We start from the raw sequence: 17,972 nt of genomic DNA on the forward strand, positions 1-17,972 counted from the left end.
CATCCAAACATGAAAGGGAAGTAAAAGCACCTCTCTGGTCTTTCCTTCATATTATAGCAATGCCAAATCACACTAAAACGCATCAAGAAACTTGTCAGAGCATCAATGTAAATTCTAATAATTCTAAAATATTTTACCTTTGACAGCTGAAGAAATTCAATTTACAAATCGTGAAGTTAGGAGCAAGGATGGACATTCTTATTTGTACATGTTCTAACATTGCATTAGCACAAGCTCAGGGGACTGAGGAGTTGATAATCCTACTCATCAGATAACAGTAATCAAAGAAATATATAGCCAAAACCCTTATTTAAGTTCTTTCCATAGTTCAACTGCCTGCACTGGCCACCACACAAATCCTGGCCCACAGCCATCATGAAAGATTCGCTATCTATAGCTCCACTACAACAAACTCATAGCATGGAATTCAGCTCCTAGGATAAATAACAGGTTTCACTGAAATCATTGTATGTGCTGAGCCTAGGCTTCCTGTACCTGGTGAGGCTTTACTGCACGTGCAAGCTGTGGAGCTAGAAAAATGTCCTCTTCATTTGGTGGATGGTTGATGTTGATAATGACTTGCCCCAGAGCATCAGACTGATTTAAGGCATCATTCACATGAGCACCACTGCTCTCTTCAGTACCATCATCCTCCCCCTCATTGGCAGAGTCACTGCTGTCCACAATTTGGAGAGCATCGTCTTCTCCTGAACTCAATTCTATCACTTCTGTAAAAGCAACCAAACAGGCAGAGAAGCGTGTTAACTTTTCCCAAGGGTAGGCCATGACTGGAAACAATCCATCTTTCTGAAATTCTGAAAATGGCATCACCCCAACACTTGCAAATCTCATTTTCACCTACTCCATGGCCCCCATTTTTTTCTAGTGGCAGCAGCTATGTATAGGCACCTCTTCCCATCAGGGCAGCGCATAAGAATGAATTTAGGCTGCTCCAAAGCACTTTGTCCTAGAGTTTTTCCTCTCTTCTCCCTCCCAAATTTTCCCAACCCCAATATGCACTTTACCTAGCTACAATGCTGCTCTACAACCCCCTTTCTCTTCCCAAGGAAAACAACATTGGAATTGTATATGGAAGTCAAATTATCTCTCATTTCAACAAGAGATTACACCCAGCAATTCCTGCTGTATATCTGAATATTAAAATACTGTTTAGAGCCGATGCATGGCAGGAGTTACTTCTTCATATGTGCACCAAAAAAAAAAAATATGTGCCATTCTCTTAAAAAAAAAAAAAAAAAAAAAAAAAAAAAAAAAAAAGGGAAATAATTTGCAGACTGCCTGTTCAACCAAGTTTAAAGCAGGTTTGTCTGGGATTAAGCTAGTAGAATCAATGCTATATTAAAAAGAAATCTTAAGTGTTAAGATTTGAAGCTATTTACAGCTGGATTCTGGCTGCATGAAACAAGGGACTCAGGGCTGAATAGCAGAGCAATACAAATAGTACTGGGAGAAGCAATAGGTTGGTTGCAAGCCTTACCATCTTTAGTGCTATTTTTTCCTTTTGTGTCATCTTCACTGCCACTGCTGCTGCTATCCAGGCAGATCACTTCCTCAGCTAGGACCTGAGGGGGAAGCTGGGTGGCCTCCGCTGTTCTCAACACTATTTCCTCTTTTTGTGTACAGCAAACAATAATAAGCAATTAATAATAATGAGAAAGGGGAAAAAACTGTACAGTCAAGTCAATACTACTTTCTAGTCTTGCTTCAGTTGCTTAGCTCTGAAAATTTCCATGAACTTTCCTCTGTTATGTTTCAAGCTTCCTGGGTTGCAATTTGTTTTCCATTCTCAGTCTCTACTTAAACAATGATCCAGTCACTGATGGAACGTTCCCTATTGCACGCTATTCATCATTCAGGTGCCAAAGCACCTGAGAAAAACAGGTTCATCTCTTGAATATTTAATGCCATTCAACATGGAAAAGGTTTCCTTTTCATTAATTCTATTGTTGCTCTCTATACTGAAGATATAAACACAAGTTCTGAGGGACTAGCAACTACCTTTTGTGGCAATAACAGCATACCACATCCAGAAAGGATTTTCACTGACTGGGACACATCTAAGTGTCCCATGTGAAGAAAAGAATTGGCTGCGGCCAGCCTCTGTGACTTAGGAAATGGGCCTCTTTTCCAGGAGCTGCAATCTTATCCTCAATAATTAAAGGTTTCATTTTAAAAAGTAAATAATAATAAATTTCACAAACCCTTAAAAATATTTATTAATAACACTTTAAAACAATTCACAGACCTTAAAATGACAATCCTGGTCTACACAGTTGTCTGCAGGCTGCCTGAAAAGAATAACTCCAAGAGTTTTGAACTGCCCCATTATTCTTGACGGGGTGTTAATCCTGAAGCCTGATCACAATCTTTTATACGTCTTCACTGCCCAACATCTTACTGCTAGTCAAAATATTACTATTTGGACAGTGTTCTGGTATTTGAATCTTGAGAAGGGGAAGTGGTTTGTCAGGGTTTAAAAAACCATGTTCTCGTCCTGTTCAGCACCTCTTGCACTGACAGCAACCCACAATGCTCACCTGAAAGGAACTCAAGTGGTACGGTAGGGATGCTAGTTGGATAGTCCTTCCTCTGCTGCTCTAGCCGTTTTCTTCTCTCTAGCTCCTCCTGCTGGGCTGCTTTTGTCACAGCCTCCAACTGGTCCTCCCGCAGAAGTTTTCTGAACACATGAGCAAGCACAGAAATTACTAATTTGTTATAGTGGGAGAAGCTATCTTAAGAAAACTACGGTGGTTTCACAGCTGGTCCTAAAAAGGAATGACAAACTCTAGAAAGTCCAAGTTCCAGAGGCTAAAAAGGTCATAGCCAAAAGCTCAACGTAACCACTGATTTATGGGAATGCTGTTCTGTTCACTCCCTTAACTGCAGGGAAGTGGGACTGTTATGTAAGGAAGAGGTGGGAGTATGGCAAGGACAAAATGCTGGCTGGATGGGAAAGGCAACTGAGCGATTCTGACTGACTCAGCTAGAAGCAGTCAGTTGGTGTGAAAGTCTCTCTCAGTAAGGGGAGGGGAGGGGAGGGCATTAAAGGTCAGTGGTGTTTCTAGAGTATTATAGTCCACAAACAGCACTGATGCACAAAAGGAGATACATTAGGAGACAAAGCACCAGTTTACACAAAAAACCCTTAGCTAAAAAACAAACAAGTCCTTTCGAGTTATTTTAGTCTGCTCCCATTCTTTTCAGGAAACATGACCTCCTCTGAATTAACATACTCATTTCAAGCATTTCTCTGAGGTGTCCTATTATTACTATTAAATGGTAATTATACAAATAAACTTTCCAAAATATTTTTCCTTTTCATGTTACTTTAAAAAATGTCAGATCTGAGCTCTGGAGACTGAAGTCTTCTCTCTAGGAGACAAGTACAGCATGAGCACTGGCCTTGCACAGTGCCAACATGCTGACATGGCAATTCATTCTAGCTCTCTTATGAGTTAGTGTCTTGATATCTACAGTCCATTTCATCATGGTTCCTTCAGTTAATTAGTGCCAATTGCATTATGAACCAGACAGAAGCCACCAATTTTTTTTTAAACATATAAGCAACTGTGCAGCATTAGCTGGTGTAAAATTCCATTTTGATTCCCCCGATCTTTAATGATTTACATTAAACTTCTTCTATTTTGTGACAGGATGTAAGGCTGTAAGCATGAACCTAAAAAAAGGTCTCAAATTACTATGTTGTAAAATGAAGAGAAAATGGATGCACAACTTAAGTTATCAGTTATGCCCCTAGCAATCCTGCAAAACAGGGATCTAAATGCAGGGAAGGGAGATATTTTAGACAACCTGCAATATCATCAGCTCTGGCAGGAAACATAAAAATATAATCGAGGGGGAAGGGTAGAGGGAGGGGTTAGATTTCTCTTCTGGGCTCTCTTCACTTCAACAGCAACTTTTCACTTCAGTGTACTAGTGCAGACTGAATGTGGGTCTTTGCTGCTTAAAATCACAGCATTTCACCAGCAAAGCCCTTGGGTTGCAAGGAAAACTTGTGGCAGGTCTAGAAGTTATACAAATACAATTAATAAGACTCCGTTTCCATCCCACCATGAAGATTCTGGGACCTTCCTGTTCTACTGCTGCTCACCTGATGTTCCTCCTCATGTGAGAAGGTTTCTGAGCCCTCTTCTTTTTGGTGTCCTCAGAGGCCAGGCCCTTGTGCTGGTTCTGTAAGAGTCGTTCTGCCCGCTTGCTCTGAGATGAGGTAGTTGAAGTAGAGCGTTTCCATTCCCCATCCTCATTGTGTTGAACATGGTCATTACTGAACACAGCTTCCTGGGGCTGGTCTGAAAAAAAAAAAAAAAAAAAAGAGTGAAAGTGAGCTGGAAACAATGATCTTACAGAGCGTTAGTCAGTTTTTACATAACTGTTTACCATGGTATGAACTGAAAGCACAACTGGAATCTTTATTCTGCTTCTAGCTCACTAGTAGTATTGTAGATTTTAGGTCAACATTGTGAAGTAACTTTTTACAATTGAAGATGCTACTGAATACAGTCCTAAATCTGTACAGTGAAGAATTTACTTCCTGGGACAGAGAAAACTGCACTATTTAAAAAAAAATAAATAAAAGACTTAGAAGAACTAAACTGTAATACCATGACAAGAAAAATGTCAACAAGTTTTTAAACCTGCACAGTGGCCAGGTTGAAGACAGATTAGGAGAAAGAGGGTGGCAAAAAAGCAGCCCCAAATTCTTTTCTCTGCCTCCTGACACCAGAGCACAGACAGGATTTCCACCACAAAAACCACAAACTGAGATCAAACATGGGTCCTTGGCCCAAACAGCACGGCAGCTTCCAACAGCCCCCATTTAATCCTACATTCAAGCAAAGGCTCTTTTAAAAAGCAACAAAAGGTACAGGACCATATTATCTTTCCATAACCATTTCCTTATTCTTATATCCTCCTATCTTCAAGACACCTCATCACCAGGGACTTGTTTCAGCAGCATAAAACTACATAAACGTGACATATTGTTCTGACATTTAATTCTACACTACACTGTTAATAGCAAAGCTCACACCAGTGGCACAGAACAGGGACATACTTCTGTCCAAGTGTTTCACTCTTAAAAGGCAGATTCCAACAAGCTTCATAAAAGCAACATGCTCGACCCAGCTTTCTATGAAACCCTATTCAATCTTAAAAAGCAGAAGTGGCCTGCTCCCCAAATTGTGCTCCATGCTATTTCCCAAATATACAGAATTAAATCTCAGTAATAGTCACTTAAGAAAGGATCTCCTTTGGAAGATGGGGGGGGCAGCAGGGCAGGGGATAGGGAGGCACCAAAAAGAAAAATATATTCAAGGGCAAATCTATTTAGAGAAACAATATGCTCAGTGACACCAGTACCTTTGGAAACAACAGGAGACCCCTCTGAAGAGGAGCTGACTGTCACAGAGGATGCAACAGTATAATAGGTCATGAATACAGCACTAATATGCTTATTACTTCAGTCCTACCGCTATTTTCATGCACTTACAGTGCTTGGGGACCCCATCTTTAATTTCCTTACTGAGCCAAGGGAGCAGCTTTGCAAGCTCAGTGCAGCTAACATTATAGCTCCAAGAGTAACTGGTGCTTACACTCACCCTACACCAGAGTTCATACCAAATTTCTGAACACAACCCATAATGGGTCAATGTGCAAATGAGCTGAGAATGAGCTGGTTTCTACAAATATCAGTACTGCCAGGCCCCTTCGATGCTGAAAAAAGTAAGTGTTGACAGATGTCAACAACAGGTACAGCTGACTCCATGACAAACAGAGTATTAATTGTTACAAATGCAGACAGACAAACTTGGGATCGTTTTCTAGATCAGACAGGGCATTACTGACACAGGCATCCTTACACAAACAGGCTTCAAAGAACAAGTATTGCATTACTTTTACAGGCAGAAATCAGTGCTAGCTATAAAATCCAGTTTCCTGGGCTTCCCAGACACGAGTTCTCCCATTTGAGCTAAAGATGCATTTCAGTCACATTACCCACAATTCTTCAACTTTTTTCCCCTCTTGATTCACAGTTATATAACTTGATCAAAAGACTGGATGAAATAGGGCCAAGGGAAGCAGTAACAGTGGCACACGTGATCATAATCTACAGGATGAGTCATTAAACCAGTGATTTACCAGAGCCAAACAAAGCCATCTCACCCTAAGCCCCTGGGACCTTGAAAATAAATGAGTGAGAACATGAAGTCATCTTCATTTTGGAGAGGAAGCCACCCCCTTCCACCCCCTGACAATTACTGATGTAGTTACCCTTTAACACTGGTTCTTCTCTACCATATTACCAGGAAAAGGTGCATCAGGACAAATCTGACTTGGTAGTAAAATCCAGGGTTCAACAGGGGAATGTGGGAGCTTTATATCCATTTCCAATGTGTTCCTCCAAGCTTCACTCAGTCTCACTGCACTATTACTTTGGTCTCTCCACTTTTCTTCGTCTCCATATTTTCTCTATATGCTGAAGCATCAGCACAAGACCTGGGGTCAAGCAGAGTTTAGAAAAAAACCCACACAGGTCTACCTTACCCAGAATTTTAATCTGAAAACATGATTTGGCCTTGCCCACGTGAACGGTCAAACCATAACCTTGTTCAGTCCTAACCCTATGTAAGTTGGTTGTTAAAATGTGGGTGTTTACCTTGTGCTTACAAGTCCTATGGTGTGGACCACAGTGCATATGTAAGACATCATACATAGTATATACCCATCTACACAATTAGGTCTAAATTAGGGACTTTAGCAAAAATGGATTTCACCAATTCAGCTAAGTGCAATTAAAGCAAGGATCCATAACATGGCAAGGTTCCTGTGGGTTAGATCCATTGTAAAAATGTTAAGCAAGCTGCTTTTCAGACAGGGTTAACTAACACTATGGTAAAAATCACTAGGCACTACAAGTGTCCTGGACACTATGAGCTACTGGTGTTCTGTCTATGTTACATTTCCTAATAGCAGTCAGACCTGTACAGATGAGCTGCCATTAGAGCTAGCGGAGATTTATTTTATTATGTTCTTCAGTGAAGACATGGCTTAAATGTTTACTACATACAAACAGCAAGACTGAACAAGGCAGGGCAGTGATTCTTATCATATTATTTGTTCATGCCTGTGAAAATGAAACAAAACAGTGATAGCACCATACTGAAAACTAAGACCCCCTAACAGAGGGAGTTATAATGTGATGAGAATTAGGCCTGTGCAATGAGAATCAGGCCTGTGCGAAGTGGTTAGTATTTGCTCCGGATTCAGATTCAGCCAATTTGGGGGACAGTGATTCGATTTGGTGGTTCAAATCACTGCCTTGAATCGATTCGGCTGAATCCGATTTGGAGATTCAGCTGCTGCCAAATATCCGAATCAGCCAGGCCCATCCCGGCAATGGCTGCCCTGCCAGCCCCAGCTCCTGCACTTGGGGCGGGGGGAAGCCCCGACTCAGCAGGTGCTGGTGGATGGGGGGGGCAATCCCCTCTGCCCCTCGCTGCGCCGCACTGCATGGGGGACTCTGCACAAGCCCCCTGACCACCCCCCCACCGGTGCCCCAGTCCCCCCCATGGCAGCCCCACCCACCATGGCTCCAGCCCTTTAAGGGAAAAAAACCCCTGAAACTCCCCCCCAACTCACTGTTCCTGCCAACCGGGGGGGGGAGGGGGGTGTGCAAGGGAAACCTCTCTCTGCTGCCCCCCACCACGTTGGGGGCTCTGCATGAGCCCCCAGAAGCCCCAAGGCCACTGCAGGAGCAGTGAGTCCTGGGGTTTTTCTCTGTTTTTTGGGGGCTTTTTTCCCTTAAAGGGCTGGAGGCACATCAGGCAGGGCAGCCGTGGGAGTGGGGAGGGGGGTCAGGAGGCTCATGCAGAGCCCCCCATGCAGCATGGGGCAGTGGGGGGCAGCAGGGATTGCCCCCCCCCCCACCCAGCAGCACCTGGTAAGCATCAGGGCTTTTCTTTAGAGGGCCTGGTCCTGGGGTGGGCGGGGCACCCGTGGAGGGGGCTGAGGGAGCAGGCAGGGTTCAGGGGAGGGCTGGGGGCTGCCAGGGGTGCCCCCATGGTCCCCTCCTCCCTCCCCCAGCACACCTTCCTCGTCCCTAGTATTTACCAGCTCGGAGTTGGCTGCAGCTCCCTGCTGCAGCCACCGGGGACTGCCTAAACCATCAGAGCTCTCCGAATCTTTTCTGAAGATTTGGAGAGCTTTGACTCTACCTGGACCTGTTAGTTGGTCCCCTAATTCGATTCAGATTTGGAGATTTGGACACCAAATTGGGCCGAATCTCCTCCAAATCAAAATCACCACCCAAAGCTTTGCACAGTCCTAATGGGAATCTAATCCATGATCCCAGGCATCATGTCTCCTGCCATGCCACATGTTCATGGCAGGAGGCATGATTTTGAGATCAGGGATTAGACCCCAATTGCACCTTACTTGCTGGTGCAGGGGGTGTTCAAGATTACGAACCCAGGCTCTGCACCAGAAAAATGAAAAGGGGTCTGAATTAGGGGTGCACCGATAGAAATTTCGGGGACTGATACCGATAGCTGATTTCTAAGGGAGTATATTGGCTAATACCAATGCAATTTCCGATACCAGACCAACAGCTCACAGCTAGCAAGTCTGGTGCAGTGGAAAGGGGGAGAAGGAAAGGGGCACAGGGAGGAAGATCAAGGTGAGGGAGGAGTGGGGGTGGGGTTGGGGCAAGCACTGCCCAGATGGGGTGGGACAGACGTGGGACATTGCTCCGGCTTGTCCAGGGGACAGCTCCCACCACTGCATGCCCCTGGTGCAAAAGCCGCTAATCCAGCACTTGCCCAACAGCTCCCACTGCTCATCTGGGAGGGTAAGGGTATGCCCCAGATCTGCACAGGGTGGGACAGGAAAAGCCTTGTGCAGCCCCGCCCCACGCAGATCTGGGGACAAACGCCTTCCCCATGCCCTCCTGGAGGAGTGGCAGTAGCAGCGGCGGGAGCTACTGGACAAGCGCCAGACCAACAGCTCCTGGATGAGTGGCACACAGTGGTGGAAGCTGAGCTGCCCCCCCCCTCCCCCCAGTGCCTGGGCAGCATTTGCCTCAGCCCCTTCCCCACCCCCACTCCTCCCTCATTGCAGGGGCCTTGATCTGACCCCTACACCTCTTCCTTCCCCTTCTACACACCAGACTCCCCAGCTGCACACAGCTCTCCAAGCTGCTGGGTTGCGCTCCTCGCTGCCTACATACTGTGCTGCATCTGCACATGTATACAGGCATTTACCAGCCAAATTATGGCTACATCAGGCCAATTTCCAACGCAATCAATTTTCTTTATATCAGTGCCGATCCGATATCAAACTGATGTATACGTGCACCTCTAGTTTCAGTCAGCTGACTGTAAATTGGGGCCAGGAATCAAACCAGTCCCTGGCCTCAGCTGACAATTGGATGATTGTCAAAATCCCAGCTGGGGAGCACAGGACCCCAGGATCAGACTGCTGCAGCCCAGTCCTGCGGTCCCCATTTGCCGGGAGCTCTAAAACCATGTGTACTGCCCAGCTGAGTGGCACGTGACCTATGGACAGGTTCCAGGACATGAGGACCCCTGGACTGGGCTGCTGCAGCCTGATGCCAGGCTTTCTGTGCACCAGGAGCTGTATAAATCCCATGCGTCACCCAGCTGGGCATCATACAGAGTTCTGACAGGTCACAGGTGGCCACCCATTCAATTTAAAGCGCAACACAAATGAGCCATAAAATTATTACGCGTTATATGTGGAATAACTTTGTGGCTCATTTACTCTATTATCACACCTTAAATTGAGTTGCATGTGTGGCCAGGTTACTATTTAAGAAGCAATTAACTTGCTACTAGCATCTTGAATGTAACATGCGCCAGGGACCCAAGATTAACCTCATGATAGAAACACTTCTGATCTCTGGGATGGAAGGGAAGTGAGAACATTCGAGTTGCGCTCACTCCCACTTGATATGTAACAGATCAATTCTTGTCCTAACTTCTCCAAGCCAGTTACACTGGAATACAATTGCATTCATGTGACCAACTTCTCAACATACTAATCTGACATAGTACAAGCAGCTTTTTTAACGACACAGATGTGTCCACATCTGCATGTTGAAAACTGCCATACTAGGTTTATGCTTTCAGCGCACTCTAGGAAAAAGTGGCCAGTTATCCCATCCCTCAGCAAGGATAGCAGCACTGGCAATATGTGGGGCAATGCACACTGGGACAGCTTACTGATGAAAAGACCACTAGCAAAACTGTTTACACAGGGCTAGTTGGGCTGGGGGAGAAGGGGAGTTTCTGATACTTAATTTTGTTTACAAATAGACAACTATGTACAGAGGCATAACAGGACAGCTTTGCATCCTTTACAGCAGCAGAGGCTAATTTCTGCACCCCTCCCCCCACCCTCCATCTCAACTGCAGCACCCAGCACTGCTGCCCCAAATGCCCCCCTTTGGATATACTACTATGTGTCAGCCAAGGCTAGGATGAAACATTTAGCTTTTGTGATTACTAACCATGTTGCATATTGATATCAAACAATTATGTTCAGATTCAACAAAATTATAAAACAGTTTGGGGCAGGCTCCTGAACTTTTTGTTACGTATCTGTACAGAATGGGCTCCTGGTCCATGACCAGGCCTCCTAGGCAATGTTATTTTTTGAATGAACAACAAAGTAAATGTCACCAACTGTTTGTCACTAAGCTAAAGACTACTGTAGGTCTGAGGGTATGTTCATACTAGCAATCAAGTCAGTCACCTGGTTACAACATGGCTCCAGTCTGTAATTCAGACTGGACCTTGTCCGTGTTCCGTAAGTGGGTACTGGACCAGTCCCTTTTGCCCTACAACCTGAAATTATCCTTTGAGAAAGCTGAGACAACCATATTGTAACTAGGCCTCCTAATTCTGTTTTATAGACAGCTTGCTTGGTCTTCTATACCACTACATTATACTGCTGAAGTGGAACAAGTAGAAGTTGAAATTGAGCATAGCATCTACAACAGACAGCTTTCACAAACCCAAAATGTACCATATCCAAAAATCATTCCTGCAGCAGGCTGTTACAGGCCTTGGATGTTGTTATGGCACTGTGAAATAGTTGCACAAGTCCCCAAGAGGCAAAGCATATGGTGTTTTACATAAATATCAAGTGATTCTGTCCTGTACAGCAGCAGTGACTGTATAGAGGGACAAAAACTATTCTATTACTAGTCAATTGCCCATCAAGAATGTCAGGGGGGAGGGGGCTGGGATGGCATGCTGCCACCTAATGCCCCATGCTGCCACTGTTCTGGCTCTTGCAGGGGGCAGGGTGGAGAAGCCGAGGACAGCACTGCTGGCCTCCGCTCCACCACCCTCTGTCCGGTCCTCGCTGCAGCTTCAGAATCGTGGGGGAACTCCTCCAGGCTTGGAGCACTTTGATTAGCTCTTCCGTCAGCCAATCAGAGCATGAATAAAGCATTACCGACAGACCGACTTAAGCTTTTACAATATTAGAATAAAAGCCTACGTCTGTCCGTCTGTCTGTAGCACTTTATTCTCACTCTGACTGGCTAACGGAAACAGCCAATCAGAACTAAGCTCATAGCTCCCTTCTCTCAGATTACCTTGAAGAAAGCAAAATTAAAAAGTCTGGAGCATGGTACCCTTTGGCCCCCTCTGCACAGCAGAGTAGCTTGCTCCTGTCCCTTTTACCCTACTTTTGCAGGAAAGCCAGAATTTAGAGCATCATGAAGAAAAATATGTTTGCTTGAGGCATCAATTAAAGGATAACCTTTTCTGCTTTCTCTTCTTAATTTCAGCAGGGAGAAAACCAACACTAAAACTTTCATCTGAATATGCGTCAAGTCGGAATAACACAGTATGACTATGTGCACACAACTCTCAACTGAGTTTGATGACAACCACAAATCCATTGGAATTTAGGGACTGCTATACCGGAATTAAACCAGTGCTCCATCCAGTCTGGTATGTCTCCAGCCACAAGTAATACTAGCTGCTTCAGAGGAAGGTGCAAAAAACCCAGCAGCAAACAATACATAATACATCCCATAATACATTTTTGTTTTAACTAGTCCCTATAAAGTTATGAACTGGCTTTTTCCCTTGAAGCAGTAGGCTACATAACACCTCTGGAACACAATGCAAAGCTCTCTACTGGCAAAACTGTGATTTTAGAGTCCTTTCAGCACAGAAATTGGTCTTTACTTTTTGTTCCTGACTACTGTAACTCAGGGTACCTAACAGTTATCTTGTGTTATCTTTGAGTGCTCTCTTTAGTTGCTTTAAAAAGAGGAGTGTTGTAGATGTGTTAAGACGAGGCAGAGCGGTCAGCTACCACTTTGTGTTTCCTCACCCTTGTCCTGTGTAGGACGGAGTCAGCTAGACACAGCTAAGAAAAGTCACATACTATGTGAAGTGCCATGGGACCTTGCATGCAGTTATGTGACTAGGCAGTCACCAACTAACACAGGCAGCCTGAGCTGCCAAAGCAGTTACAGAAAGAAAAAGGGGAAGAGCATTGGGAACTGTGCTGAAAAGACTAATTGTGCTGTTGCAACTGCAACATTTGCAACCTTGATGCACTTAATTGCCACCATGTAAAAGATTACAGTGGTGGATTGTCAGAGCAAGCACAAATCACAAAATCAGTGTGAAGTCTGAAGAGGTTTCCTGTAGCAGCATGCATGGATCCGGGGGGGGGGCGGGCATACCCAATAGCCCCCTTTGGTTGTGTAGTGCCTATGCAGCCAGCTCTCCCTGGCATGCCAGCATAGCTACTGCCTGAGCTCCCCATATGCCAAGAGCTCTCTCAGCTCACCAGCAGGTCAGTGCAGGCTCTGGCTGAAGCCCCTGCTTTCACACAGCTCCAGAGACCAGGGGTGAGCATCAGTGCTGTTCACCCTCCTTTTCTTCAGCTCACTGTGCACGTGCCACACAACCAAGGATAGGGGGGAGGGGATGCAACCCCCTTGCTGATATCCTGAATCTGCCCATATGTGGTTCTATGGAGTTTGCAGCTGTGCTGTGAATTGCAAATGGACCTGCGTTGCCTGAATTCTGCAGCCTACTACAGCGAACAGAGGTTCTCAAGCTGTAGGAGCGCAGAAAGCACTCATGAGCATTTCACAATAGCTGGTCACAGGATCCCTTGGCTCTTCTTCTATCCATCTCATAAACAGTACTGAAATAAGCTGAAAATATATTAAATGCTCTCGGAAAATGAATGCCATGTAAGCAACTATTGTCACATGGGTACCATACAGTTGGAGGGGGGGAAGGTGGAGAGGGAGGATAGTAGCCACCAGACACTCTTTCAAGACCAGGAGTTATGTTATGGAAACACTTGAAAAACACTTGCAAGGCAGTTGGGGTTTTTTTGGTTTTTGTTTCTGTTTTTGTTTTTCTTTTTTGGGGGGGGGGGAGTACCACACTGAACTACCAAGTGTGGAGGGGTTGGGGAGGGGAGGAGAAAGTAATCAAGAAAGATAAGAATCCCTGCAGGTAGTCCTGACTGAGATTATTGGAAGAGAGTAGTGAGGGTCAAGCAAAGTTTCCACGAATTGTTCTAAACAGAACTGGGGAAGATCAGTTATATCAGTCCCCCATACCCTGTCTAAGCACAAAAAAAAAAAAAAAAAAATCCACCTCTCCTTAGGGATGGAAAAAGAGACTGCCTCTGCCAGAGTCCAGAGTCTTTGGAAATCTCCACTGCTATCAAGCCACCTAATTAGAGATCAAAAAGACTTTGTTCTCCTTTTTTAAAATAATCAGTCTCAGACCTTAGAGCAACGCAACAGCTCTAAGCCCCTCCCACCCACAACTGCCTAACAAAGAATTAATTATGTAACCATTATATAACAGACACACCTACCCACTCCAGCACTTGCACACCAACAGCCACTCTTTCCTGGTCCCCTGAAAGTTAGCAGGACCTAGGGAGAACTGGTTATTCCCCTTCCCCACAAGGAATGGATCACCATGCTGACTAGACAGCAGTTCTGTTACAAAAGGATTCTCTTTCATCTGCATTTGTGACTATACTCCATTTCATTCTCAGCATCTCTTCTCACTAATCTTCCATCTGTTGTGTATTTTCTTGCTTCTCCAGGTATTCTTAGCTCTGTTAGGGTCACCATCATTTCCATTTCCAACACAGCCCCAGGGGATGTGCAAAGGACAGCAAATGCAATTCTCAGAGCCTAATATCACTCCACTTGAAGGGCGTGTTAAAGTACCAAGTGAGACATCTCTTCACCCAACAGAAGGGGACAAGAGAGTCAGAACACAGCTCAGAAGCCTGCTAAACTCTCCAGTCTTCACTGCAAAGATGTGACTAAGACTACTAATCCCAGCATGCAATGTTTCATCCTGAGTTTAATACAACCAAACCAAGCTATATGCTACTACTGAAATGATAGGCAAGTGTCATCAATGACAATCAGCTGTAGGTCTTGAATTCTCCACACCCTGCAATGTGGCCCGCTGTTGGCCAAAAATCTGTCGCCAAGTTGTAATCCTAGGTACCGATCCCTTAACACAGCAGGATATGCCAGCCCTTCTTTAACAGAGTTGGCTACTGTAACCTCACCTGCAAAAAGAAAGCAGTCTGGAAACTGATTACAGACAGAACATAACCTAATTCTCACCTGCTCTTGCTCCAGCTTCACACATGGGCTGCTATTAGTGGTGCCCTCCCATGAGTCATACTCATGGCTATACTGAGGCAGAAAAGTGCATCTTCCAGGCTTTACCACTTACACCCCAGAACTTTCCTCCCAATTCTGCCTCTGGCCTGTCACACAGCACATATCAAACTCCACCGTCCTCATTAGCATTGCTGATTTATATAGGAATCAACTATGCCAGATCCCTCTTTTGTATTTGCCTCTATAACTAGAGTGCAAAAATTGGCATATTGGTTTAACAAACTGCTACATTTTTAGTTCAGGTAACACATTTTTTTATCTAGATCAGCGATTCTCAAACAAGTTGCCTTGAGATTCTTTCAAGGCTGCCACAGGGTGCCATATAATGTTTAGCACTGCTACGTGTGCAAACATGATTCGCAAGATGCACCCTGAAGTTTTAAATAGGAATTCATAGTATTAAAAACCATTCCAGCCTGGTGTGGTCTTTCTGAGTTTTGTGCAACAGAATAATTGCTTTATTATGCATCTGTAGTCAAAGAGTGCAAACTAAGAGTTAACATTTTCCAAGCGATATTTTGAATTTAAAACAGTTGAGAACTACTGGTCTAGCTATTCAAACTGTGATTAGTCACCTTACTGGGCAGACTGCAGTTATGGCTGTAGTCAGAAGGAAGACCAGCATTCCCATCTGACCAGATGTGGGGATACTACATCACTAGGCCCTGAAGCATACTGCTGAAGATATAATGATGGGACGGAAGACAGACAATTGAAATCTTTAGCTTAAGGAGGATAATCTCCAGATTTTTCGAGCATGGAGATTCAAAAATATAAAAGCCAGTGTGCCTCTTTTTCCGAGAGGTTTCTCAGCATCTCAGCTACTGACGACGTGCGCTGCAGAAGAAAAACGCCTTCCCTGACCTGAAAGAATCATTCATAAGCAAAAAGAATGAACAGAACAGAAAAAAGGAACAGGAAAGCAGCAGCAAAAAAATTAAGAGGGAAAGAAAAAAAGGCCAAGAGTGCTTAGAGGCAAACTGGAACATCAAAAGACCATCTCTGGTGACAGACAATATATCTTCTAACCCTGAGATTATGCAAGACAAACCAGGCCCCAAATACCCAAGAGCTCTTGTTCTGGCCAGACCTCAGTGCTGCACACACTGAAGAGACCCAAGTTACATAAACACTAAAGAGCACTTATATAAGCTTTTGTATGAAGCACACTTACAAATAACGCTCTCAGCTGAAAGAAGAAAACAGGTATCTGTTCCAGCCAAGTCTCAGCAATGCACAAGTACATCCATTCCAACAAAGTCTCCTTCTCAGTCTAGGAAACAGATAACAATCCCATGCCTTAGTGCCCAACTCTCCCAGTGTCCATTCAGAAATGTATGCCTTTGTTTGGCTAATCTCCTCCTCCACAAATCTAGTTTAATGATTGGAGCCCAGAACTGGGAGTTTGACAGTCTCTTCTCTATTCCACTTTTATCATTTTCATATTATGACACTAATAAGGACAGCTGTAAGATCCTCAGGTGGAGGAAGCCAGACCATCCTGCACCCTCATATAAACCTAGGAAGTATCTACCTTTGCAACCATTGACCTCAAATCAAAAATATAAGCAGCCACCACAAACGCTCTCTCTCACACAGTTCAGACACGTCAGTAGACCATTAAAAAGCTACAACACATACCTTCATCTACTAGTAAGTCATGTGTGATTCACTTGCATTTGTCCTGTCAATCACTCTCATCCACCCCCAGTTTAGTTACATAAACTAAACGCAATAATATCAAGAAAAGCTGCAGTGACTCCAGTGCTGGGAAATTTTCAGCAAGCTGCTACTTCAGTAACCGCAAGTAAGAAGCAACTGAAGCCTGGCTTTCTGGTTACCCCAATTAACAAATAACCTAATAACGCAAGGTTGGAATTTTTCTTTGGTTTGTTTTTTTTAAACTAGGCTGGCAAAAAAGAAAAGAAAAGGTCAGGCAACAAAATTAAACTGGTTTATACCACACACCTGTGTGCCTCAATGGACTCTTTTTTTTTTTTTGGTAAAGTTCTGAAGGGAGGCCATTTTTAATTAAGTGCTTAAACATAGATTTAGACACCCACACTGAAAAAATTTGGCCCCAGTCAATAGACATATACTAGATCCTGATGTGCATGATAAATTACTCTGGTCGCTACCATAATTATTCTTGTTCTGCTTGTGTAATTTTCAGGGGATAGAAAGTGAGGAGCATGGGGAAAGGAGCAAGCATTTTGCATTATGCAATGATTACATAAGCACTGGTTTACAAAGGGTAGTTGGGAGCCATAGTATTAGCTTTATACCAGGCTATCCTCAGAGTAAGGAGAAATAATAGAGAAGATTACTGCCGCCACACGCCTCCAAAGCCACCAAAATGGCATAAAAGAAACAACTATGATAAAGTAAAATATCATGCTAATATTTTTGCTCAAAGTCCTCACTACAGCCTCATTCATGGCCTGTTAAGAAGAAAGAGACATTCAATACTCAAATCACCATTTAAGAGAACTGCATGAAAGACAATTCCTTCACAAAATATCTCCTTTCAGTGTCCAAGCAGCCCTTTGTCATTGCTTGGGGCAACAACAGTGTAGTACAGGAGTGGTGAAAAAATTATGTATATATACACCCAGCACATATTGAGATAAAAAAGCTTTACAAACCATAATCAATCCTCACAATAGGCATGTGGTAAATATTATCCTGCATACTTTACTTATGGGGAAACTGAGGCAGCAAAATTAGGTTGCTTTTTAACATCCACAGCCAGTTATCAAAGCCAAGATGAGAATCCAAGAGTCCCTGGCTCCTGTCCTATCCTCAATCTATTAGACTAGGCTTCCTTCCTTAAAGGCAAGTCCTTACTTGACTAGCAAATATTTTAAAAAAAAACCCATAACACACACATACTTCAACTTAACTGCTATTTGCTCTTTCATCCATAAAATAATTTTGGGAGAATTCTTAAGGACCTGTTTAGTGAGAAAGGTACCACTTGTGAGAAAAATACAAATTACAAAATCTGAACCAGTGTCATTGCTGGGCCTCTGGCACTTCTCCCATTATCACCGGCCAGAAGAGTGACAATGCACATTAGACAGCTAATAAAACTGGTATAAAACATCGCTGCTTGGACAGCTATTTGTTTCCCGGTTTATCCAAAATATTGCTGCTGCTCTGCATGCTCTGAGCAGGGAGCATTGATTCAGTTAGACCAACAAAAAAG

The 17,972-nt window shown here is 44.0% G+C and overlaps 1 protein-coding gene across 2 annotated transcripts in view; it reads right to left on the reverse strand.

Moving 5' to 3' along the window:
• The window catches only part of RAD54L2 (RAD54 like 2), a 98,513-nt gene that overhangs the window by 21,084 nt on the left and 59,457 nt on the right, over positions 1 to 17,972 (reverse strand). For both annotated transcript variants that reach the window (XM_090022979.1, XM_090022980.1), the window contains 4 exons: positions 4,133 to 4,331; positions 2,559 to 2,698; positions 1,499 to 1,630; positions 496 to 728 (listed from right to left, as the gene is read on the reverse strand). In XM_090022979.1, coding sequence (XP_089879105.1) covers positions 496 to 728; positions 1,499 to 1,630; positions 2,559 to 2,698; positions 4,133 to 4,331 — 704 coding nt within the window. The remainder of the gene's footprint in view (positions 1 to 495; positions 729 to 1,498; positions 1,631 to 2,558; positions 2,699 to 4,132; positions 4,332 to 17,972) is intronic.

Source organism: Crocodylus siamensis, chromosome 11, assembly GCF_052110815.1.
Source record: "Crocodylus siamensis isolate JL-2025a chromosome 11, ASM5211081v1, whole genome shotgun sequence".
Lineage (NCBI taxonomy): Eukaryota > Metazoa > Chordata > Crocodylia > Crocodylidae > Crocodylus > Crocodylus siamensis.